General features: G+C 38.3%; 1 protein-coding gene across 2 annotated transcripts in view; it reads right to left on the bottom strand.

Annotated features, from left to right (window-relative positions):
* Positions 1–9,979, bottom strand: part of drd2a (dopamine receptor D2a) — a 53,010-nt gene extending 43,031 nt beyond the window's left edge. For both annotated transcript variants that reach the window (XM_086081076.1, XM_086081077.1), the window contains exon 1: positions 9,468–9,979. In XM_086081076.1, the coding sequence (XP_085937202.1) occupies positions 9,468–9,537 (70 nt within the window). In that variant the 5' untranslated portion in view covers positions 9,538–9,979. The remainder of the gene's footprint in view (positions 1–9,467) is intronic.
* Positions 9,980–25,422: the final 15,443 nt, after the last annotated feature.

The following is a 25,422-nucleotide window of genomic DNA, read 5'->3' as shown; positions in this document are numbered from 1 at the left end:
AAGGGGTTTCAAGCGCACAGTTAGTACAAAAGCAATCAGAATAAATTGGCTTCAAACACATTTAAGATGCCAGCTTTTCTGTTATACTTCCATCAAATGCATACAATCTATAAGCGTATAACAGCTTGATTGTCTTTTGACGCTAAGTTAGCCAGTTAGGTTTTATTCAACCTACCATACCCAAATTCATTAAGAAGAATTACTCTCCCGTCATTGCTAAATTACAGCCGCCATTTTAGAACAGACAGTAAATTTCATGGGCGCAGTCCAACAACATTATTTTAGCGACACTTCCGTGAGGCTAAAGTACATTTTGTCACCATAATTTTCCACTTAAACGTTTGTTGTTGTGATAACTGCCGCAAACACCGCCTTGCGCGTGCCAACAGACTCAATGCTACTTCCCCTTTTTTGGACCCCCTTAGCTGTTTAATTTCCTTCCTGACGTAAAATGGCGCCTCAAAGGACCCCTTAGTAGTCTAACAATGTGCCTGATGGAAATAAATGAACTGAGCACTAAACTAACGCTTGTATTGACAATTCCGAGCTTACGTCACAAGTAAAAATAGTGGCTTTATGCTGCATTCGAGGAAAGTTTGAAGTTGGATTCATCCCACTCGGAGTGTCACAGCTCCGCAAAGCGTTTGTGGCGAATGTAAACAACAAAGACGGCTGATTCCGATAAATTGTTTGTTGTTCTGGTTAACGCAGTCATTCCAAATTACGTTGTGCCACGTCAGACGCAATCAGAGTGGGAAGATTCCGATTTCCTACTTTCCTCGAATGCAGCATTATTCTCAGTGAAAGAACCCTCTTTGCTCATTGAAAAGCATTGGACTTTGGATCGTTGTAATTTGATGTGTGAAGATTATTTTGATTTGAAAATATATAATAACGATAAAATGATTCCTGGTTTGAAAATGAAGCGTTGCATTGCGGAAATATCAGCAATGCCCAGATGTTCGGAATTTGTCAATAAACGCAGCAATGACGAGGAATTTACAACAGGAGGAAAACATTATCATCACAGTCTGTAGTCATGTTCGGTATCTTGCTCAATGGCACGCTGAGGATCAAACCCACAAGACACACCTGAGCCATGCTGCCCAAATCTTCTATTTGAGAGGTAAGACGGCTTTGTTCACCAAACAAAGACTGTCTTGAGTAAAATGTCAATGAAGCCGCCAGTATAAATGCTGTTTAGTACCACGCGCGCAATATTTGGCACTCGACACAAGGGGTTTGAAAATAATTATTGAAGTGAGGAGTGCACCGCGTGTCGCTTAGCGGCTTTATCTCGGCTCCGACTTTTTTTCAAATATGACCTTTTTCATGACTTCTGGTCAGAGCGCAACCAAGTGATTCAATCAGCGGTTCTGAGCCAGCTGAGAAATAAATGTTCCCTGTGTGTCAGGTTTCATGTGCTGCAATCAGCCTGACTGATTTAGCAATCTATATACTCCTCAAGTGGACTGCAAATTCATGCGCCACGTTTGCACACCTTCCTGAGCACAACATTCCTTATTTTAGCCTTCCTTAGGTTTGACCTGATCCTCAATTTCTCTGTAGATGTAACCATTTTTTAAGCCCCTGATTGCCGATCGTAAATATGGAACCTGTCTAACGTGTCGAGAAATGCAGTCCCACACCTCAGATAAAACGGTTAGGATAATCTTTCAGAGGAATCCCCCCCCCCCCCCAAAAAAAAATTGTGCCTTTGTATTTTTACTTTGGTTGGAAGAAGTGAATCAGCTCAAAATGTCTTTTCCCTTTTCCCTCCACTTTAGTGGTACAAGGGGGAAAAAAAAAAGGAATAACGGCAAGGACAGGTAGGTTTATTTGTAGAGCACAATTTGTACACAAGATGATTTAAAGTGTTTTACAAGAGGCAAATAAAATCCTTCCCTGGGGGTCTTAGAGCCCAAGACGGTTCATATTGCTCTAATATGTCAGAGTTGTACTTTGGCGCTAGACCATGAAGAAACCTGCGCACAAGCAAAGCTGTTTTGAGGTCTAATCTCTCTGAGATTGAAATGTTCAAACAGCAAATTATTTTTCAAATTCAAATTTGAGTGGCTTAAACTTCATTTGGCTCCATTACAGTATGTGTTAAGTACTGTTCGTTGTATTTAACTTTGTTGATTATTTAAGTATGGTTATGTGTATTCTAATATTATACCGTACGTTTTTAGGAATACGTATTATTTTTGTCTCGTTTTTGATAAAGACTTAGGCCTACATATTCTAATCTACAGTATGTTTGTAACAGTAGTTGAGATCTAGAAATGCCCGCAAAACAGAAATAATTGCTTTGATTTCGATTCAGTTATTTGACTTTTAAAGCACACTGAAGTGGTGAAAAAGGGAATGTGTTATTTAAGATAGCCCTGCAATCGGGGCTTGATATTTGTTTTGTTGAACAGTATCATTATAAGCCAACATGAATTTCTATGTTTATTTGTGTTTAATTGAACGAAAAAAGTTCAGTGTACAAGTCAACGAAGGCTTATCAAGATTTGCATTTGCTATTTTTGGAATGGTCTTGTTAGAGGCCATTATTAACTCATTTACTGCCATTGACGGCTATAAACGTCAAAAAATAATTTGAACTATTTCTATTAGTTTAACTTTTTTTCCCACACTTGTTATGAAAACCTTAATCTTTTTTAATTGTACATTTCGAACAGATATAAAATGTGTGATTAATCGTGAGTTAACTAGTGAAGTCATGCCATTAATTACGATTTAAAAAATGTTAATCGCCTGACGCCACAAATTTTTAATAATCTTCTTCTATTAATTCATTCATTCACTGCCATTGACAGCTATAAACGTCAAAAAAAATTGAACTATTTCTATTAGTTCAACATTTTTTCCACTTTTGTTAACAAGAGTATGAAAACCTAAAATTGTTTTATTGTACATTTAGAACAGATATAAAATGTGTGATTAATCGTGAGTTAAGTCATGCGATGAAAATTTTTAATCGCCTGCCACCCCTAATTTGTAATCATCTTTTTTTTCATCAATTCATGGCAGTGAATGAGGTAATAATCAATCAGTTATTTGTATATTAATTTTCATACAAAAAAAACAGTTTAAAAACAAATCCCCAGCCCACCACAATACCGACCCATTAAAAATAAGTGCATAAACAAACATTCAAAACAAAACAAAACCTAGCAACGAAAACACTCATCTCAGGGTTCTCTCTTAGTACATTTAAGTTAAATGTCATACTTAAGTACTAACTCTACCTCTAACCTTAATCTAATAACAAAGAGGATTTGTTGCACTATAAACCGAGTCGGTGGTTCTAAATGAGCCATCTGAATGATAGATTGAATTACAATAAAGAGGAAATAACAGGAATGCAGATTTTGCATACCGCTAAGATTTGTGGTTCACACACAATCTAATTTTAAGTACATGGCGACAAAGGTGTTAGTTAACTTCAAATGTTTTAACATGAACAATGTGAAGCATGTGGACATCTAATCACGTGCCAGTGTAGGCGGGCCGAAAATGTGTGAGGGCAATTATAACGAGCTCTAAAAATAATGACGATTGTGTGGGAAAACAACACCGAATGAAGAAAATCACACTTTTCATACATCAAGCAGTTTACACCGAACTGTTCATATGATGAAGCATGTGGAGCAGTTGACATAACGTTATCGGCATTTAACTGCTAACCTGGAGCTCATCCAGATCATGATTTCGTTTTTTTTATAACTGTCTTCCTTCATTCATTTAAGTGATGCTGCCAAACTGGCATCACTGACATACCAACAATTGCCTTTGTGGAAAGCGAGAGAGAAAGGGAGGGAGGGAGAGAAAGAGGGAAGAGAGAATGTAGGCCACTGGGATGCATTCACTGAACTCCAACACAGTCCAATGATAAACGTGCCAAAAGCCAAAACAACCCGAGAATTACCGCCACATTGCAAGGCATAACACAACCAGCAACGGCGTCGTGCTGCCGGTTGGTGGACGGCCGCACGGTCACAAACCACTTATGAAATGTGTGCGAAATACCCACAAAACCCACTGCCTGGGCCAGGTGGTGACTGTTACACACTGTGTCATTCAGGGGTCAGTCCTAGCATCCGGTTAATAGTAGTGCTGGATTGTCTGAGTCCAGATGATCCTGATACAAGCACACGCAAAGGTCAGAGAAGCTCATGTCTACATCCCTTTGCCTTTTTTTAGGGTCATCATGGGCCAAATAAAATCCTTTCGCTCAGCCCCCCCCCCCCCCCCCCCCCACACACACACCTGGCTCAAAATGACACAGGATGAAACACAGGTACGGATTCTGTGATATTTTTGTAAATACAGTATGATATTAATGTTCTTGTATTTGATGTATATTTTGCAGTATGGTATAATCTAATATGGTATAGTATGGCACAGTATAAAATAATACTTTTTATATTATACTATGGTGTATCATTGTATAGTATGTATACATCATAGTATAGTATATAGCAAATTATAGCATAGGATAGGATACCATAATATTGTTCATATTATAGCCTAGTTGTATGTTATGTTATTGTAAGTACATACAAACTGCATTATTGTATTGCATTGTGCTGTTCAGTATAGCATAGCATAGCATAGCATAGCATAACATAGCATAGCATAGCATCTATGTCACCAAACTCGGAAGCACAGAGTTACTTTTTAAATAATGATAAATGCAAATTGTGACAGTGAAGTTTGCATTTTGACACTTGTGAAATAGCAAATTAGCTCAAATGACCTATGATTATTTAATTAATGATAATAATAGTAAATAATCTGAGACGACACTTATCGTGTTAATGTTTTCCACCCAATAATTTTCAACAACAATTTAGAAATGTAGGAAATGTCAAGTTGTGTGTGTTTGGGGTGTGGAGACAAACGCAGGGAAGCATGGAGGCAATGCGCTCCAAAAAGTAATTTCATTAAACAAAAATGAAAATGCAAACTTGAATCATCTCAAAAATGACAAAAACCAGCAAAGTGCAAAACAACATTCAAAGTAACAAACGCAAGGAACACGACGTGGCAAGGACGTAATATTCACAATGAATAAACAAGGACTGAAAGAAAGCATGGAACTGATGCTGCATTCAAAGAAGGTGGGAGATCAGACATATCCCACTTGGAATCTCCAAGTTCCGACCTCGAACGTTTGAGGAAAATGTAAACAACACAGCTGATGATTTCGATAAATTTTGTTCTGGTTGACACAGTACTTTTTTCAAATAACTAACTTAATGCTATAATAAATATGTTTATAATTGTGTAAATGATGTTTTGCCATTCATGGTCTTTAACTCTATATGGGGGTTCACCATTATGGAGTGACGTCACAGTTGGGATTCCGACTTATTCCCGACTTCACATCTTAGATTTCTGAGTTCAAAGGGGCGTTCCCTTGCATACTTCCTGGTCGGACTTTTCCGACTTCCTGCCTTCCTTCGAACGCAGCATTAATACACACACTCACTAATGAGAGACACCTGGACAAGACACACGTGGCTAAGGATAGTGATAGAAATGTATTAGCCCCTTTGACCTTGTCATAGCGATGGGCAGGATGACAGATGAATTAGAACTGAAATCCCCATGGACCACATGATGTTTGTAGATGACAAAGCAAGGAGCGGGTGGGAGGAGCATTTAGAAAGGGGGCGGCATGCACTGAGAAGAGATGGCGGAAATGAAGACGCTGCGGTTTTCTTTGTGAGTGACCAGGATGTACACGGCAAAAATGAAAATCTTAAGTAAGTAATAATTTCTTAAATGTAACCTAAATGTGCTTATTTGGATTTGACAAGTTATTTTTTACTTGAAATGAAATTGTCAGGCAAGATTATTGTGCTTATTTTAAGATACTTATTACTTAATGATCTTATTCGATCAAGCAGTTTTGGCATTGAGTGTTAATAGCCAGTTTTAAGTACTGTGAGGATTAAAACAAGCATTTCCCACATTTTAAGATGACAACTAACCAACATCAAAGGCCCCGAACTAGGGTTTCATAAATGTTCTTATTTTAATATTTTTTGCATAATCTAGTAATAAGATAAATGGAAAAAAATACAAGTATGAAAACAGACGAGTGCAATATGGTTCATTTACTAAGCTGATTTTTCCTTATTTCGCTACCAGCTCAGTGGTCTAGTGGTCGAGTGCCTACCCTCAGACTTGAAGGTTGTGGGTGCAATTCCTGGCTGGGTCATGACAAAGAAAATGGGACCTGTTACCTCCCTGCTTGACACTCAGGCAAAGTTATCCAACCGTAAAAAAAAAATAAAATACTTATGCAATTTAAGAAACAAGTTCCATTTATTACAGCTTGAAAAAAGTCGACATTACTTGTCTTTAGTGTAAAAATACTCTTTTTAGATATGGGCCTAGTATTATTTTCTTATTTCAAGTAAATTTAAGTACATTTTTCTTGTTCTGTTGGCGGATAATTTTGCTTATTTGAAGTAATAATTTTCTTATTTTACTATATTTTTTTCTTTAAATTTATTTTTGCAGTGTATAGGATTAGAGATACTTTGGGGACACAGTTATAAAGACCGGACTTAGATGGTTTGGAAACATTCAGAGAAGAGACATTGAGTATATTGGCAGAACGATGATGAGGATGGAGCTGCCAGGCTTATGATACGCAAAGTGTTTTTTTTTGTTGTTGTTGTTTTTGTTTTTGTGGTTATAGCTTGCAGACAGTGGTGTACAACTGCAGTGAATCATACTGAGAGTTGTTTTCTAAGATTTTGGGCACCTTGTTTGACTCACATGAGCGGATAAAAAACATTTTCCGCACCACTGCCAAGTCATACAGATTTAAGGATGCAGTAATGCTCTTTTGAAATACATCGTCACATTTTAACACTATTACTTTGACATGATGATATCAACTTTTGGACACAACGTTAAGGTACACCTGCTCAATCTAAGGCAAGAGTAACGTATACCAAAAATTCTGACTTTGCACCTTTTGGGTCTGATGCTATCCTTGGAGCTACTAATAAAACATTATGTTTATTATTATTATTATTATTATTATTATTATTATTTTGTACAACTAGACTGTGCCATACTGAGCCCAGATGTTCAAAACTGGTTAAGGCGATTTAATCAACAATTAACTTTATTAATTACCGTTACCATGTTCAAAACTTAGTTAACTTTAATCGACTGTTAACTTGACGTAAAAAAAAATACATTAAAAAAAAAATCCTGATACTATTTTTCCTAGGAGTGCTTAGGATCCCTTTTTCGCAAAACCGCAACACTTGAAAAAAAAAAGGAAATGAGGAATTGTGGGGTATATTGGTGCTAACCAGTGGCTGTTAACTTCGACTGTGGCATTTAATTGAACAACACATATTTAATGGTTCGATAGCTCACATTGGATCAAGAATTTAACCGTTAGGGGTTAACCAGTGGTTAAAATAACCGAGAAGTCGATAAACTTCAACAAGGAGAGCAAAATGTTGCGTCCACTTGACTCCCCGAGAGTGATGCGCTCTCCAATAAAAGACAATTCGACGCGGATCTCGTTACACGAGGTGCGATACGATTCAAGGACGGTGCATTTTAAAGAGGAATGATTCAATTTGGTTTGATTCAGTGGGATTCCGATGCGATAAAGTACGACTCGGTGCCGGAGGGCGCGACTATGATATGGTAACGAGTTTCTTGTTGAAAATGGGAAACCCCTTTACAATACGAATGAACGTGCTAGTAATGTAAATGTGACGTGCACGTATCGCTCTAGCTATTTGCCTATCTGTACATGATGGGAATCTGAACAATAAAAGGCGATTCGATATTACGTACCGAATCTCGTATACAGTACATGGGACGCAATACGGTGAAATGATTCACACGTTTTAAATCAAAATCAATTTTCCTGTTCAAATCGGTTTTCGCTACACAGTAGAGTCTGTTTGCTTGTTTTTGTGTTTATCAAAAAACGTCATCCCACCCTGACCACCAAGCCATGCTCAGATGTTTTGCAAGTCACGAGTGTTGTTTATTTTGGGGTTTTACGGAGCAGGGACTGTGAGACACGAGGCCTCCGTATGAGAACAGTTTGTACAATTCAGAATTGACTGACCAGCTGCATGAAGTGATTTGGCTTCCACTCCCTCTCACACTCCCCCATCCCACATTTGTGATACACCTGAGCTTCTATTCACGTAAAAAGACGGCACACAAAATCTAAATGTGAAGTGATAACCTATTTTGCTCAGGAAATGCTTTCCCGTTGTCATTGGTTGATCGTAATCCAATGCAGCTTGGCTGGACATGCCTTTCAGACGGAGCCTTCTCAGAATCCCTCCAGGAGATTTGATCCATTTCTGTCAAATAGTCTGCATGGCTTGATAAGTGCTCAAGAAAAAGCTGAATCAGATATGAGGGATGTGTAGGATCCATATGGACCAATAGCGAAGATTCCAACTGGGAAGCAAATATGCAGAACATCTTTTCTCGTACAGTACACTGCTATTAAATTGGCCGTGTTTTGTTGCTACAGGATGCACTTACAGTAAGTGCTTACGTGGTGTTTAACTTATCTTGCCAAACACAGCTGGACATAAGGGTCTCTTTTTTTTTTTTACAACTCCAATTTGCGAGCAGAACAGAACAGCTGCTCAGTAAATATAAAAAAAATATTCACTTGTTTGTTGTCTACAATGCCGTTTTTGCTCTTTCCTCCTCGTCCCAAAACAGACTATATCAAATCTATCTTGAAGCCTGCAGGTCAAAAATGTGACTCATATTTATAAAACAAAAAACAAAAAAATGAGACAAAAATCAACAATGGCCCCACTCTTAACTTCATTTTGAACAGCATCACATGCAATACATTCTCACACGCTGCAAAGGACAACTCGGCACACACACATTTGCAAATCAGCACATTAACTTTTAGCAAGGATGTGAACCCAATATTAATGCTGCCAGGGTTTGGCACCCCATGGGCAGTGCCTAAGCCAATAAAAACCTCTCGTCTCAACTGTTATGTATTTAAAAACAAAAACACTCACCCCATTAATAATCATAATGCATCATAACAAACGTATCTTCCTCAAAACACACAATCAAGTGAACCAAATGGTAAATCAATAAAACTGTAATTTCAGGGGTAGGATTGCCTGAAGTGTGCACCCGAGCATGTGAGTGGTTTTAGTGGTCAGCATCATGAGATGATTACGGAAAATAATATGTTGCTATTTTAGGGAAGTGGCGATTAATTTGTCCATGCATTTAGACCCCGAGAGGGGAAAAAAACGGTTTCCTACAACTCCCTTAAGCAATGGAGTTATTTACACGCACATTTGGAATTGTAACAAAAACCAAGCATTAAAGTTAACCAATCAATTAACGTGACCCAGAAGATAGATGAGATGAGGGCAGCGTTATTCGAAGGCAAAGTTTGCGAATCTTACCTTCACGCCATAAGTTTGAGCGGATCTCCGTCGCTGCTTGCGTTCTGTTACCTTCGGTTAAATCCAGCATTGGCAATTAGCTGCAAACTTGATTCGTCTTCATTTGCTTTGCGCGTTGTCGACTGATTCTCACGGAGCAGCGAGTGTGGATGCATCGGCCACCAGTGCGGGAGGCATCGGGGCAATTTGGCGCAACGCCACGTAAACACTTAGGAAAGAAAGAAAAAAGGAATCGCAATGAGAGCCACAGTCATGCTCAGCCGGTTTTGAATGATGGGAAAACGCATTTCTAGGAATGCTTTGCGCGCGAGGAGGCTGAGCGCATCCAAGGTGCAGCTTTTTACGCACGGAGTTACCTTCCGTACTGAAGTGAGTGAGAAGGCGCACGGCGAAGACAAGGAGTGAGCAAGTGGAGAAAGAAGGCGGGGTTACATCTGTCCAAAGCCCTCGTTGCTCAATATGCACACTTTGCCGGAAGAACGCTCAGCACGCTGTGCCTCATCGGGTCTCCGTTTTTCGCGGATCAGCTCAAATGTGCGTAATATTATACGCGTCCTCTTCAGATGGAAATCAGCTGGGAGGAAAAAAATGGACACATTTGCCTGCCCTGCACCAGTGGATGAGTGGAGGTGGTAATGTAGCGGGAAATTAAAAGGGTATTAAGTGGAAATTAAATTTGGAAGGATGCGCTTTAAACAGCGGAAATGTGGGATGCTTGAGGCGTGGTATTAGGACGCATTACGAGACACTCCATCCTTCCTTAGTTAAAGGGCTTGTTTACGAAAACAGTAGCACGTCAAGTTTGGGGCTCTATAAAATGACTCATGTTGAAAATAACACCCACGTTTTTGTCACATTTAGCTGCAATAAGTGTTAATTTAAAAATAAAAATAAAAAAATGGGTTGGGCATGTGGCCAAAAACTAAAATCTCGCAAAAACCAATCACAACTCACCTGTTTTCTAATGCTGATGCTGCATTCGAGGATAGTCGGAAGTCGGATATATCCGAGTTGTTTTTTCCCCCCAGTTCCGACCTCAAAGCGTTCGAGGCGAAAGTAAACAACCAAAATGGCACATAGTGATAAATTGCTTTTTATTTTGGTCCTCAAAACTCATTTTGACTTTCAGCAAACTTGCCTTCTCGCAATTTTGCTTCTTTTATTGTTTTTATCTTATACTGTCATGTACCTTGTGTTACGTGAAGTTATGTCGATTATTTATGAATGAAGAAAGCTATCTAGTTTTATACTCAAGTAAAATGTGTTTTACCATTCAGGGTCTGTGTTTCCAAAGGGCTCACCATTGTAGACTGACGTCGGTGAAGTTGGGGTCGTTTTTTCCCCCGACTTTGCAAGTGGAATTTCCAAGTACACACTTCCTGGTTTGAACTCGAAAAGTCCGACTTCTGACCATCCTCGAATGCAGCTTGAGCCCTGAGCAACTGTGACGTCATTTTCAGTCGACAGCAAGTGTCAAATGCCCCCCACTGAGATGGATAAAAGTGGGTGGATTATGCTTTTTAATTCATATGCCACAAACACAATATAATTCCGAATGCTGTGGTTAGACTAGTGGGGCTGCATACAACAAGAAAATGTTTAGGTTGACTTCCCCTTTAATGAATACATTTAACTCGCATGCTTTCGGAATGCATGTTCAAGCGGGACTACACAGAGAAAGAGAGATTCAAACACTGAACCTCAAAACTGCGAGGCAGACATGCTAACCACTAGGGCAATGTGCTGCCTGGCATCATACTGTACGTAAAGATGCACCAATTTATTTTTTCAGCATACACTTACTTTTGAGTGCTCGCTCATAATGAGCATTGATATTTGACAATGCAGATAAATAATGTACAAAACATAAAATATTATTGTACCAGTAAAATATATGTCTTTATTAATATTATACACACAATATATACAAATGTTTTTCAAAAAACTGACATTTTATATGAGCACGGTGTACGTTTCACTCAAACGTGGAGTACACGTAGATTTGATGAAAAATAAAAAAATGAAAAATATTGAGTCACAGCTGTAGTAATATAACGTTTTACATAAAGAGTACATGCCTGTGAGTTACGTTATGTCATTTTTCAATCCATGTTATTGTGCTGTTTGCACTGGAGCATTTGTTATTTAAAGGTCTATACTGTTATAAGTGATGCTAATCTTTAGCCCCTCCATACCGTTTTGTATTGTTTTAGCATTGAGCTAGTGAACTTTTGTAAGACAAGCTATGTGTTTGCTTAAATTCACGTGACATTCACGTTATCTTGTCTGTTCATTTCACTGTCAACTTCAACAATTCACAATTTAATAACAGCCAATAAAAGATCTGTGAGGCAGTGAGGGTTGAAATATTACAAACCGGAGTTCTACGCTGCTTCTTCAATCTCCATTAAATGTCTTGTTATAACAAGGCTATAATGAACCTTATTATTTCTCAGTCTCTATATGAGTACATAGAGAATGTGACTGAAATTAGAAAACCATTCCACAGTGTGTGGGAAATGCTGCTGGAAGCTAGCATCACGCTGAGATCACGTCAGGCAAAGATCCTGACGCACATGCCTGATTGTTCTCAAAAAATAAAACACACAGAGTGCCAGCGCACCAGCGTCGACACAGGATGACGCACCCTCATATGCACGCGGCCCGTACAGAGCGCGCACATCCTCGAGGTTTGTAATGGGAAGACGCAAACACATGTAAATGCTGAATGCCATCAGGAAACTTTACGGCCTGCTGCCACCTAATATGGCCTCTATTAACTTGAGTTGATGAGGGGATGTCGGTGGAATGCTCAGGGGATCGCAACAACATCGTTCTCTGCATATATTCTTTTTTTTATGCACCGCTGGTTGTCACTTTAAGGTTTGCGTCCATGAAAAATTTACAATATTACCGTTGGTTAGCGGTAAGCGACCTTGTACGAAGAGTGCTTGGCACATAAAGCAAAGACATCATTTTTAAAGGGGGGCATGAGTAAAAGGATGTGTCAAAGTTATTCTCTGTGGGTTAGACCAAAGCACGTGAACACACGCGTACTGCTTTATGTTCAAAATATGTGTTGCTCATTTTTGTTTTTAACCTGTCCATAGGTATCTACTGAAAATTTTACTTTTTACATGTATTTTTGTGCTCTTGCTATAATGCCACAAGATGGCTCCCTGACTAATAAGAAAATAGTAATTGGTGTCAAACAAGGTGGCATCCATTGTTTGTAATATTATTCAGCGTTGAATATATACTGTGCGTATTTTGGGAAGACGCAAATTTAGTTACTCCTCATGTGTTTCAAATGAACTGTTAATGGTTCTTTGTGTACTTTTGAGATCAGTGTTAAAGTTGAAATATTTCTAATAGTATCTCTAAGGAAACTAGGCAGATAAATTTGTGTTTAAATTCTGTGAACAAATGATCTGCTTGCTATGTGACCTGAAAGCCACCATTTTCTTTACCTCATTTTGTTCCGACCTGCTATCTCTTTAAAAGAAAAAAAAAAGAAAAACACTTACTTTTTTTCTTCTGTGGTGTCGAAATTATAGGGGCTGGAGTTGTTCGTAAGCAATTTCTGCCATTTAGTGGTGAACACTGTTATTACAGATAAACATCATTCAGGTCCAGTAATCGTTCTTATTTTCAAAACACTCCGAATGTGGGCGCATGGATTGCCAGTTGCCCGTCCCTGATAGAGGCAACCATAACTTTTTTTTGGGGGGGGGGGGGGGGGGGGGAGAAGCATCAATCACATTTTATGGCATACCATGAGTAGTACACAGGCTCCCTCTTGTGGTACGCAAAAGAATCACTGCATAAAAATAATTGTATTAATTAATTTAATTTACTCTTTAAGGACAGTTTCCTTTTAAAAATTATTGAGGTGCAGTTCTTATTAATTGCAAGTGTAATACATTTTAATTGTTGTCAAACAGCAGTAACATATGGACTTAAATACACAACGCCAGTCACAAAAGATTTGAATCAAAGTCCATTGCTTATAAAAAAGGTGATCAATAGTGAAGCCTCCTTTCGGATGCCAATTGGATATTGAACAAAAAAATGAATAGAAAGTGGAAACCTCCCGAAATAGATGCAGTAACATAAGGCGACACCTTTGCTCAGTCATCCGACTATCATGGCACTGAAACAGTCGATACGCTGGCCAAGAAGTACTTGGACACAGTCAGAGTCCTCTCTGCTTTAAAAGAGACCGCTTACTTCACAGCAACTGTTTCTCATTATCTTCCCTTGCTACACTGTCTTTCACAGTGTCACTAAAGGAAAGTGCAAATCACATGCAGTGTTAATCCTTTGACCTCAGCTGAGCTATGCTATCTGAAAAGATAACAGAGCTGCACTGAGGTTTGTTAAATGCACAGATTAGTGGACGGTAAGATACGCATAAAGACAATCAGGCTGTTTTTGTCTTGATTTTCGGCAGTTATATCTGAAAATATTTAGGCAGTGTACAAACCTTTTTCGTTACTTAGCTGTTGGCCTCTGACATCGTCCTAGCGCGAAGGAACCCTCCCAGGCTAGCTTAGCGCAAGCTAGCTAAGTACCACAGCCATGACAGGGATGGATTTAAAATTTTACCAAAAGTGAAAAAACACCATGTGTTCTGTTGTTGGTCAGTGTAGATCATGGGAACCAGGAGGTTAGTTATTTTAAAGTAAAAAGGAAAACCCTTCCATAGATTGAAGCAGCTACGTTAGCCACATACAGCCATGGTACACTCTGATATGTTTTCAAAAAAGCAAATATGAGACTTGGTCTGATATGGTGTCGATAAATAAGGGCACTCTATGAACCATTCAGATCAAATTAGATAAAAAAATCGAATTCGATTTTTTCATTTATGCTGTGTTTTTCGCCAAAAGTACAAATAGTAATCCATTCAAATAGATTCACGATTCATTCTTTAGGTGGTAAATGAATACTGTGTACTGAATGCGAACACAGAAATGTAAAATAAAATGGATTGCTAGATTGCTTAAAACTCTAATGATTGCCTAGTGCGGTTGTTAAAAAACAAAGAAGAAAAATAATACGTTATTTTTCTTCCAGTAGAAAAAAAACTTGCAGACAGAGTTTATTGATTTGAAGAGACATTCACTTAAAAGGAAAGAGAGTGAGATTGAAGGACAAAAACAAACTTCAAAACTCTGGATAAGGCTGAAGGTATCAATGTGAGAAGCAGGGAATATAAGATGCCATACAGAATAACACCCATCAAGGTGAGAAATAAAAATAGAAGTAATAGGTTGAAAAATGGATTTCCCTGCACAGTAAAGTGAATTAAGAGCAAAATATCTTACTTAATTGGGGGGAAAGAGATCCCCAGACAGTCACAACTGAGCGCCCTCTTTTTCTTCATTTAAAGCATATTATTACCTCATTGAGCTGTCTCGCTCTGCAAGAGCAATTATGCACATAAGTGAATATAATGGAAGAAAGACGTTGACACTCGAGTCAACATACGGTTGCTGCCTTCAAGTTCAGTGGATGATTGGTGTCTTTTTTTTTGTGTGTGTGGTGAAATTACACCTTTTCCTTGCGCAATTCGTGATAGCAGAGTGCAGCGTTCCAGCGTGCTTGCAAATAATTTTTTTCTTTTTTTTTTTGCAGGCTGGAGAAAACCAGAAACACAAGAAAGATAGAGAGAGTGATATGCTGAGTGAAATATAAGCTCAGGAATGGTACAATAAATAATTAATGCAGGATTTTAAAAAATACCCCAAAAATTATTTTGGTCACCAAAGAGAAGCAGAGCCAATTTGAGGCTCTTTTCGATGGCGAGAGCAGATGCTGGAGTGCAAAAACTGAAGGTCATTCAGTGCCTCGCCAACATGCTCAATAATAGCCTTTTGACCACGCGTGACAGTGGAATGACGGCGATGAATTTGTTAAGATGCTTTCAATGTTCTCGGCTTGCACGTCATAAAACCGAGTCAACTTTAAAAAGTTTTTCTCCTCGGCGGGTCAACGAATGGGAAGTGACTGTGTGTGCTTCCTAGCAGACGGTAAAGAGTGACGGACTCGTTTCGCCCGAGCTGGATTCATTTGGACGTAAGATAATCTGCAGAAATACTCGGGAGAAACCAGCAGTTAAAAGGATGAAAGGACATTAGGTGGACTATTGTATATGTGACTGATTATTTCTCTGAATTCAAGTCACTGTGCTGATTATGAGAACTTTAACAGAGAAAACTGCTTTCCCGCCTCCAGTTTATATACCTCCACGGATGGAGTTCTATTTTTTTTATGGAAGCAGTCAAGGACGCAGGTACTTACGCAGGAACACAACAAAGGGGTTTTTGATTTATGACAGAGTTCCATTCAAACGCACTAATAAAAAAACATGCTGGATTGTTTTCCTAACGCCCTGGCTGGTAGCTGAGAGTTATGAGCAGATTGGGTTACTTTTACCCAACGTTGGGTTATTTGGATTGGGTTGAAGATTAGATCAAATTCTTATGCCGTTCATAATTGTGAAATGTCGACGACCGGTAGAGGTTATATACACTCAAAAATAACCCAAGTATGGATTTAAAAAAAGGATAAAAAAATGGACCATTTTCAATTTGACCCAACTTTCCGGGTTGTTTCATACGAAATGACCCAATTTTTTGACTCAAGGAAAGGATCTGACCAATATTTATGAGTTGTTTTACGCTGAAAGACCAATTTCTTAAATCAAAGTTAGGTCAAATCGACCCAAGGAGAGGATAGGTCCATTTTTCCCTCATAGTTGGATTATTTTTGACCCAACTGTTTTTAGTGTATGGTGAAAGAAAAAAACATCTATTCACTATGGCTTCAATGTAACATTTCCTGCCAAGACTATGTAAACCAACCAGCAAAAAGCCCACTAACCAACAAACATGTCATGATTAAAAAACAAAACAAAACTATTGTTATTGTTAACATTCCAGCCTTGGCAGTTAGTTGGTGACTTTCTAGTTACATCCAGCAAACTCAACTCAAATCTTGTCTTGACGTTTGTTAAATTTTTGGTCATATTAGAGCTCTATGATCTTGTAGGGGGCAGTTTTTTTTGTTTTTTTTACCTAATAGCATAAATGCATACTACATATTTGAACTTTTTTTGTTTTGAAAAAGTTAAAATGGCTTGGCTATGAAGCTAATGATTTCACTTTTAAACAGACAGATGGGACAGGTTTTTATAGATTAGGTAAAACTAAAAAGTTGAAATGTGTGTTATTCATTTTATGTTAGCATTGATTGTAATTTTGTATCATAAAATAAATATTTTTAATTTCCAATGCTATTCATAATTAATTTACTATTGATTTATCAATGTAAATTAAAAAAAATTATATTAAAAAAATACTTATTGACATATTTTTAATATTTACAATATCAACTGTTATAATTATGACCGCTAATTTAATGAGCTAACTTAATGAGTTAATTTAATGAATACGTGTTATTTATAAATATAAATACTATAACAAATATATATATTTTTTAAATAACTTGACATATTTTATTATTTACAATATTAACAATTTTTTTTAATGAGCTAATTAATTTTTTTTTATTATCAACTAATTTTGGAAGAAACAGTTAAAATAATGCAACAAGTATTATAGGACTTTTGATAATGTCAATGGGCCAGAATAAATAACAGAGTACGGGTGGGCGATATGGCCCAAAAATAATTTAGAAATAATCGATTTTTACAGACATTCAGGATGATTACAATATTAATTGATTTTCATCAAATTAACCCAACAAACATTTATTCAAAGATTTCATTTATTCAAAAATATTCCTGTGCAAAATGTTCAGACAACAATAATGTATACTGATTCTAAATTAGTTTTGACATAAACTTAACTTAATTTTTTCTTAATTGCCACAATTAAGTAGCTGGTAGCTATTGTAAACATGTCTTGTAAAACACCCATCCAAACATTTGAATGTAACACAACATAAGAAGAACAACTTTTAATAATCCAAAAGACAAAATTAGATTTCACGATTTAGACATTTTTTAACGATTCGATTGTTAATTAATTAACAATAGTCGCTTCCTAACAACCTCAAACATGAAAACGAAGATTGTTATTGGTTGCAGTTTCTGGTTAGCAAGTTAGTTGTTAAGGTCGAAAGCATGACTTGACAAATACCCTAGTTAGCATGATCGGGCAAAAAAATACATAACCACTTTCCACAACCCATTTTCATGCGGTGGTATATTATGACTGAATGAAGAATAATAAACTTAACATTTTGGTTTTGCAGCTGCAAATGCTAAAGCTTTGTTAGCGCACACACCAAAACACCATAAAGGCAGTTTGCTGTGTCACCTTCCCACTGACCTCCATGTGTTTGGATGAAAGAACAAGCAACAGTTTGCTATTGCTGAAGCCGCAACCCGCTCCCTGGACAAACAATAAAGCATTTAGTCTGACCCCTCGGTGCAAAGAAGAGCATGGCGGACAGAGCGAAAAGCACACAAATGGATGCAGTGAGACACGGTAAGGAAAAGCAGGTCACAAGTGGCAACATTTGATTTTGTTTTCTTTCTTGTTTTTGCTTGAGGTTCACCACATGCCTGCATTAGTTTGTTTGTTGGCGTTTTTGGATTCTGCTTTTGCAAATGTCAACAGAGGGCTTGTTAAGTATTCAAGGAGGAAACGCGTGTCACTTTTACAGCCTCGAATGTATCACATCTGTTGGGGATAACGCTCAAGGAGGGAAATGGCTGAATGTCTCTGAGAATGTAGAAATTCAGTTTCACTACATTGTGTCATTTTGTCGACAAACGTGGACTCATGCACCATTTCCTCCCTGACTATTTAATAAGGGCATGCTAATGGAGACAGAAGACATGCTAATGCAAATTAAACATTAGCCGACAACAAGACAGACAAAGAGAGAGAGAGAGACGACACGGTGACACGATATGATACAGGCCTGATCGTTTTATTCAAAAAACCTTTGGGGTGTGATATTTATTCAAAAAGTTTCATCTTCCTTATGCCAACAATTTTTTTTCCTTCAGATTGTTTCTTCCTGGACTTCTCTTCACTTCTGCTACCTAACTATTTTGTGTAAATTCAGGCGGGGGTAGACTGATACAGTATCTCACAAAAGTGAGGACATCCCTCGGACAGGAAGTAGAGCGTCGGCATCACGGTAGATCCGGTATATTTCAAAATAAAACCATTTGCGAACTCCTTTTTTGGGGGAGGGAAGCTAGCTAACTACATAGCATGACATGAATCGATTAAACATGACAAAATAACACTATTTAAACACAAAACATACATGGTAGAAGTCCCAGAAATAATGTACAAAAGCATATTGATGTGACACCACAAGGATTCAACTCACAAGCAGAGTGTCCGTGCTGTTGACTGCTTCTCATTCTGCCTGGCAGCTTGAGCTTTGACGGCGCAAGTTTTTGTCTCTCCTTAATTTTCTTCAGCTCACTCGTATTTCGGTTCATATGTTTGTCAAAGTTACTCAGTGAATCTGATTTGTCAAGTAACGTATATGTATGTGGGCTGTACTTTTAATGAGCTCAACTCTGTTCGTGACACGCCAGTAACTCACACTGGCTGGACGCAAGTGCACACGCCTCTCTCTCGCTCTCGCTCTCGCTCTCGCTCTCGCTCTCGCTCTCGCTCTCGCTCTCGCTCTCGCTCTCGCTCTCGCTCTCGCTCTCGCTCTCGCTCTCGCTCTCGCTCTCGCTCTCGCTCTCGCTCTCGCTCTCGCTCTCGCTCTCGCTCTCGCTCTCGCTCTCGCTCTCGCTCTCGCTCTCTCTCTCGCTCTCTCTCTCGCTCTCTCTCTCTCTCTCTCTCTCTAGGCTGTTTTGGCAATCGTTTTCAAATAAACAAAAATGATAGCAACTTTTGATCAATCCATTTCAATTTCACACTTTATTTTACCATTTATTTTATTAATTGAAGAAAAAAAAATACTACAAATGTAGCAAGCCCCACTTATCTTCAAGCAAACCACGACCACTTCCGGTCTAGGTCACGCCTACTTTCGGGGTTGGCCACGCCCCCGAATGCAGATACAGATCATTTAGATGGTTGAACAGATACAGATAGGGGTGTACTCGCTCGTACTTTGGGGTCATTATCATGTCGCAGTTGGTCCTCAAATGAAGTAATTGATTAGCAAAACTGCTCTGCAAAGAGTCAAACCTTGAACATCATCTGCAATATAGCTGAAAGCTCGCAAGGCGGCAAGTTGTCAGGTTAGTTGACACTGTTCTCAACTCTGCTGTCAGTGTAATATGGCCTCATTTCAGAGATTGGTTTGACATTGTTGGCTCCAGCAATGATTCGCGGCGAACCGCAAGGTTCTGCTGAACTCATTTGAAATACCATCACACAAACGTGAAAGTCTGTGCTGCATGCATAAAAAAAAAAAAAAAAATGTGCATATGTGTAAATGCAATTTACATATGCCTCTCCATGTATAGGGGATTCATCTTTTTGTCAAGTGCACTGGTTAGGAAGCTGGGCTAGCAACGTCTGCCTTCTCCATTCTTGCAATCACCTCGTTGATGCGTGTTCCTGCTGAAACGGAAAGGAATTAGTAGTACGCTTGTGGTATTACTACCATGATGAGTAAAAAAAACATGATTTGGCTTCTGCGATGAATTAGTTGACATTAGCAAATAAAGATTGTGGGAGTGAAAATGTTCCAGCGAAAAACATCCGCAGAGAGGAGAAACTAAAGAAATTGGGGCAGAGAATGTCTGATCACGAAGGCAGCAGGATCTTTAAAGGAGAAGAAGGAGAACTCTTGAGCATAATTGGTAGCCAGTGCGTGCTGCGAAAGGCGCGCTATGATGTGATCATTAGCCCGAGCGTGGATCTTTTTCTCCTGAGTAAGGTGGAAACGAGAGCGGGAAAGACAATGAGCCGAGATGGCGATGGAGGCCAAAAGGGGAAGGAAAAAGGTTCCAGTTGGGATGGCAGGACGGTGGAAAATAAAGAGAGGGGGGATTCAACAGGAGTACGCGCCAAGAATATTCCGATTCATCCAGGGATCCCTCTGACACATCAGCCGTGGAGTCAAGTTAGTGTTTCAATTTATCAATGTCAAGGAGAGCAGTTGGGAGTAGGTTGTGCTGGAATATATAGCGGCATGAGGAATGAGCTGAGGAGGAGTGTGCGCTGCACCCTTGTAATAAGCGCAATATATAATTAGGCAGAAAATAAGGATGAAAAGCAGCACACACAAAAAAATACCCCAAATATGGCAATGCACCAATGTTGTGCTCATGTCAAAGTCAAGTGGCTCTATGTCGATGTGGATGCATTTTCCAAATTGCCTCGGAGCATTCCTTTAACGTCTGCCATCTTTTTTTTGCGGGGTGGCTGTATGACATTATCCCCAAAACTTGTATGAGAGATAAACATTTTTGTTTGCTCTAGGGCCCTCTCTACAGTTGACAAGTGTAATTTACTTTTCTTAAAAAAAAAACAACAACAAAAAAACAAGGAGAAAATTTAACAAAAGCATCCTTGATAAATAAAAGTAGTGTAAACCAAGCATTTAATCTGACCTATACATTTTTTATGATAAATTAATTCCTGCTGCGGTTTACTTTATTAAATACTACTTTAATAAATACGGGAAAACCCCAAGAGCTGCCTTTTGAGTTTATTCCTGGCAAAAGAGAAATTAGTGAATGAGAAAATGCAGTACGCTACACAAGGCCTGCAAATAACACAGAAGCTCATGTCACACTTAAAAAAAAGAAAAAAAAGAAGCTATATCATGATTGATTGATTTTTATTTAACCGTTATTTATCTATACATGGCAAATGAGAGTAAAAAAAGAAAATGAAAGCAAATACTGTACAACAAACTGTACAGTCCATCAATGTAATCATCAACCCATCAATGACAGAATGCCCATTTCGCTGACGATGGCAGGTTAACGATTACAACGTGGCTCAGGTTGAAATATTGACGGTTTGACGAATGACGGGGGCTCAAAATTCCTTGACGGTTGAAAATAATTTGCAATGCTGTACAAAAGTCCACAATTAGCTTTGATGTTTTAATGATCATAATTTGGACATAATTAAATCAAACTATACTTTTATAGGTACTTGCAAGTTCATTTAAACATATTTTCAACTACGTTTGAAATATGATTTGCAAAACATACTTGTAGGCTAAATGCTAAAAACGTAATGCCATTAGGTATTGATAATTATAATTGATGTAACTTTCAAGTACAATATAATTGCATTGAATGTTTTAGCATTGTTTGTTTTCAAACATTTATGTCATTGAATCATTCAATTCATCTTTTATTTTTCTGTTCCCTCAAACTAGGCTAAGGTCGGCAAGAAATTGTGATTCAATCTTTTATTGTTTAATAATGAAAAGATTCACACCATGTCTTTTTACAGAAGTGGCGAGGTTGCCATGGCAATGACACGGCCACTATTCACCCTTATATCAGACAGTGTGACAGCCAAAATGAGTTTCCTGCTCGAGATGCAGGCGTGTCCTCGACAAAAAAAAAAAACACACACAAAAAAAACGTGTGTATGAGTTACAGACGGCGATGGCGCCATCCTGATGGAAAACTTAACCGCAACGCGGGCGCCCACGCAATCGCAAGCGGAGAAGACCTGCTGGTTTGATTCATTGTCATCCCCACTCCCACGCCGGCAGCCTATACCCTTTTCCTGGCGGGCTAAACGTACGGCATCGCATCTCGTCAGCAGACCACAAGCGAACGCTCCTCCTCTAATTAGCGACAAGGCAATACACAGCATCCAGTTAAATATTTGATATGCCCAAAAAGGTCACTGCGGAAAACTATTCGGAGAGAATCTTTTAATTGATGTCGGTAATTATGAAAAGCAAAAAATAATGACCGAAATAGAACTATGATGCTGTAAAAATACGCCAAGCATGCTTACTCTGGGTCAAAGGTCATGCACTGATTTTCTTCTTTTTTTCTTGTCAGGGTTTACACATGCTCACATTAAAATTGCAACGCTGCTTTGGGTGAGATGAATCCGCCAACACTCCCACTCATCAGCATATCCCGGATTAGCCGTGAACCGAAAAGGAAACTTATTAACATAGTGAGTATGGCGAAGGCGAGAAGTCTCCTCGCCGACGGGTTAGTGTGTCCGCGTGTGTGTTTTGAGGTTCCTGAGTGATAGATGCACATCCTACGGGCTTCTTGTGAACCGCGTGAAACGTGTCACGCGGCCTCTTCCCTCTCGCCGTCTGCGCCTTTTGCCCGCTTTCACCTCATCGTGCAAGTGCCCTTCACACGCTGTCATCAGCAAGCACAAAGTCACCCCTTCTCTCTTGTCTCCTATTTCTGACTCGCCATACTGTCATCATAACATTATTTGGCCAAAAAAAAAAAAGAAAAGAAAAAGATATTGGGGTCAATATCACTACAAAGTGCCTTTGGTGTCCACATTGGTTTCACTCAGTCATCATTAAAATGTAGCAGAGTAATGAAACTCTGAGTTTGAGGTCTATATATATATATATATATATATATATATATATATATACATTTATTAGGGTTGCCAGGCAATTATTTTTTTAATCATAATTAATCGCATGACTTCAATAGTTAACTCACGATTAATCTCAAATTTTATATCTGTTCTAAATGTACAATAAAATATATTTTTTCCAAGTTTTCATACTCTTGTTAACATAAAAGTGGAAATAATGTTAAACTAATAGAAATATGGCAATTATACAGTAATTTCATAATCATTCGTAAAATTAAGTTATAATTTAAAATATGTACTGTACTGTAAAAAACGAGTGTGATATTGATTTGAGTTGAGGTCATTTTTCTGCCACTAGATGGCATAATTGCATTTATAAGACAATGGTGACAGCTCAGTGCATTTTTCTTTTCACATCAAGAGCTATCGAATCTTTAACATGAAGTAACTTGTGAAATTATGCACATTTTTTAAATTGTAAAATACAACCTGACCCCAGTCTCCACAAATGTATGCATTATTATTAAATGTATTACTGCTCAATTTTGACGTGGACGTGTTTGCTGCGTTGTGACTGGAATTCCCCCAGTACAGGCTTTCCAAGTAAGGGCCAATCAAGTAGTTAAATATCAGGTTATATAAAAAAAAACGTTCAGGAATTCGAAATAAAATTAAATAAATAGTTAAATAATTCCCCCAAATGTAATTTGTTTATAATGGAGGGTCTATTTGTGTCTCAGATCTCCCCTGAGCTCAGCAAAGAGGAGCAACTTTAAACACTGCTTTAGGCCAGTATCATCGCCAGTGTATAACCTTGTACACCTACTTAAAATTTTTGAATCAGATTGTGTATTATGGAAGTCATTTGGAAATAAAGTAAAGACACGCATACAATACTTTGTTGCCAACTGACAAAACATATACCATATCTATCGCATACAAATGACAACAAAAAGAAAATCTGTTGTGGTTATGGTGCCTGGATGTTCCTTAATGAGGAGACGCAGTATAGAAAATGGATTTGTTGATGTACATGAATGCAATGTTCCTTTGGAGCAGATGTCATTTTGCGTCTGAACTTTCATTATTTTTTCTCAAGGAATTTGAGCAACAATTTATTCCGCATTCCCCCCATTCCCTTCCGCAATTGACTTTGAAAAGAAAAGCAAGAAAACATACATTAACATCTGTTGGCTATGTTCCCATCTGGCAGTTGTTTTCTCTCTCATTCGATAAGTCGTTGTGGACTTTGAGTAGTTTGAGTTACTTTTACCCCAAGGTCAGGTCCATTATTTTGATCCAGCACATTGGGTTGAAGATTGGATTTGGGTGCGTTGAAGATCTGAAGTTGGTCGCCATTTTGATTTTGGGACAGCTTTGATATATACTGAAGTTGAGGTTGGAAGGATTGGGCTAAAATTCCGGTCGGAGCAGATGGCCAATCCACAAAAAATGGGTGGGTTGTGTCAGGAAGGGTAAAAAAATAGGGGTGTGAATTGCTTCGTACCTGGCGATTCGATCCGTATCACGATTCATAGGTCACGATTCAATTAGATACCAATTAATCATGATACGAATCTATAAGTCGATTATTGCGATTTTTTTTTTAATTCAAAATTTTGAAAATACTAAATAGTAGTGATAGGCAAATGAAGCTTCATGAAACACTTGTGATATTGTTTGACTCCTCTTGATGGCACTCTTGGTTTAAGTGGGCCAGCTAGCTAGCAAGCTAACCAGACAGACTAGACAAATTAAGCTTTATAAAGCAACTGTGATACTTTCTTACTCCTCTAGATGGCACTCTTGGTTTAAATGCGCCAGCTAGCTAGCTAAACATCTAACCAGACAGACAGACAAATGAAGCTTTATGAAGCACCTGTGATATTTTCTTACTCCTCTAGATGGCAGTCTTGTTTAAAGGTGCTAGCTATTTTAACAGCTAACTAGACAGACAGACAGACAGACAGCCAGATAAATAAAGCTTTATGAAGCACCTGTGATAATTTTTTGACTCCTCTAGATGGAACTCTTGGTTTAAAGATGCTAGCTAGCTAGCTAAACAGCTAACTAGACAGACAGACAAATAAAGCTTTATGAAGCACCTGTGATATTTTTTCAACTCCTCTAGATGGCACTCTTGGTTTAAAGGTGCTAGTTAGATAGCTAAACAGCTAACTAGACAGACAAACAGACAGACGGACAAATGAAGCTTCATGAAGCACCTGTGATATTTTTTGATTCCTCTAGATGGCACTCTTGGTTTAAAAGCTAACCTCAAGTAAGATGTTTTGTTGAATATTTCCATCAAAAATTTATGTTTAAAAATCGATTTCGAGAATTGTGCACGGTAATATAGCGATATTTTGCCGAAATGATTTTTTCCAACACCCCTAGTAAAAAAATCAGGCGATCGAAAATCTGGGTAAAGTTGCTTCTAACTA

Source organism: Leptonotus elevatus, chromosome 7, assembly GCF_054856555.1.
Source record: "Leptonotus elevatus isolate MCC_2025b chromosome 7, RoL_Lele_1.0, whole genome shotgun sequence".
Classification (NCBI taxonomy): Eukaryota; Metazoa; Chordata; class Actinopteri; order Syngnathiformes; family Syngnathidae; genus Leptonotus; species Leptonotus elevatus.
The sequence above is the reverse complement of the archived record's forward strand: the minus strand, read 5'-3'. Positions and strand labels throughout refer to the sequence as shown.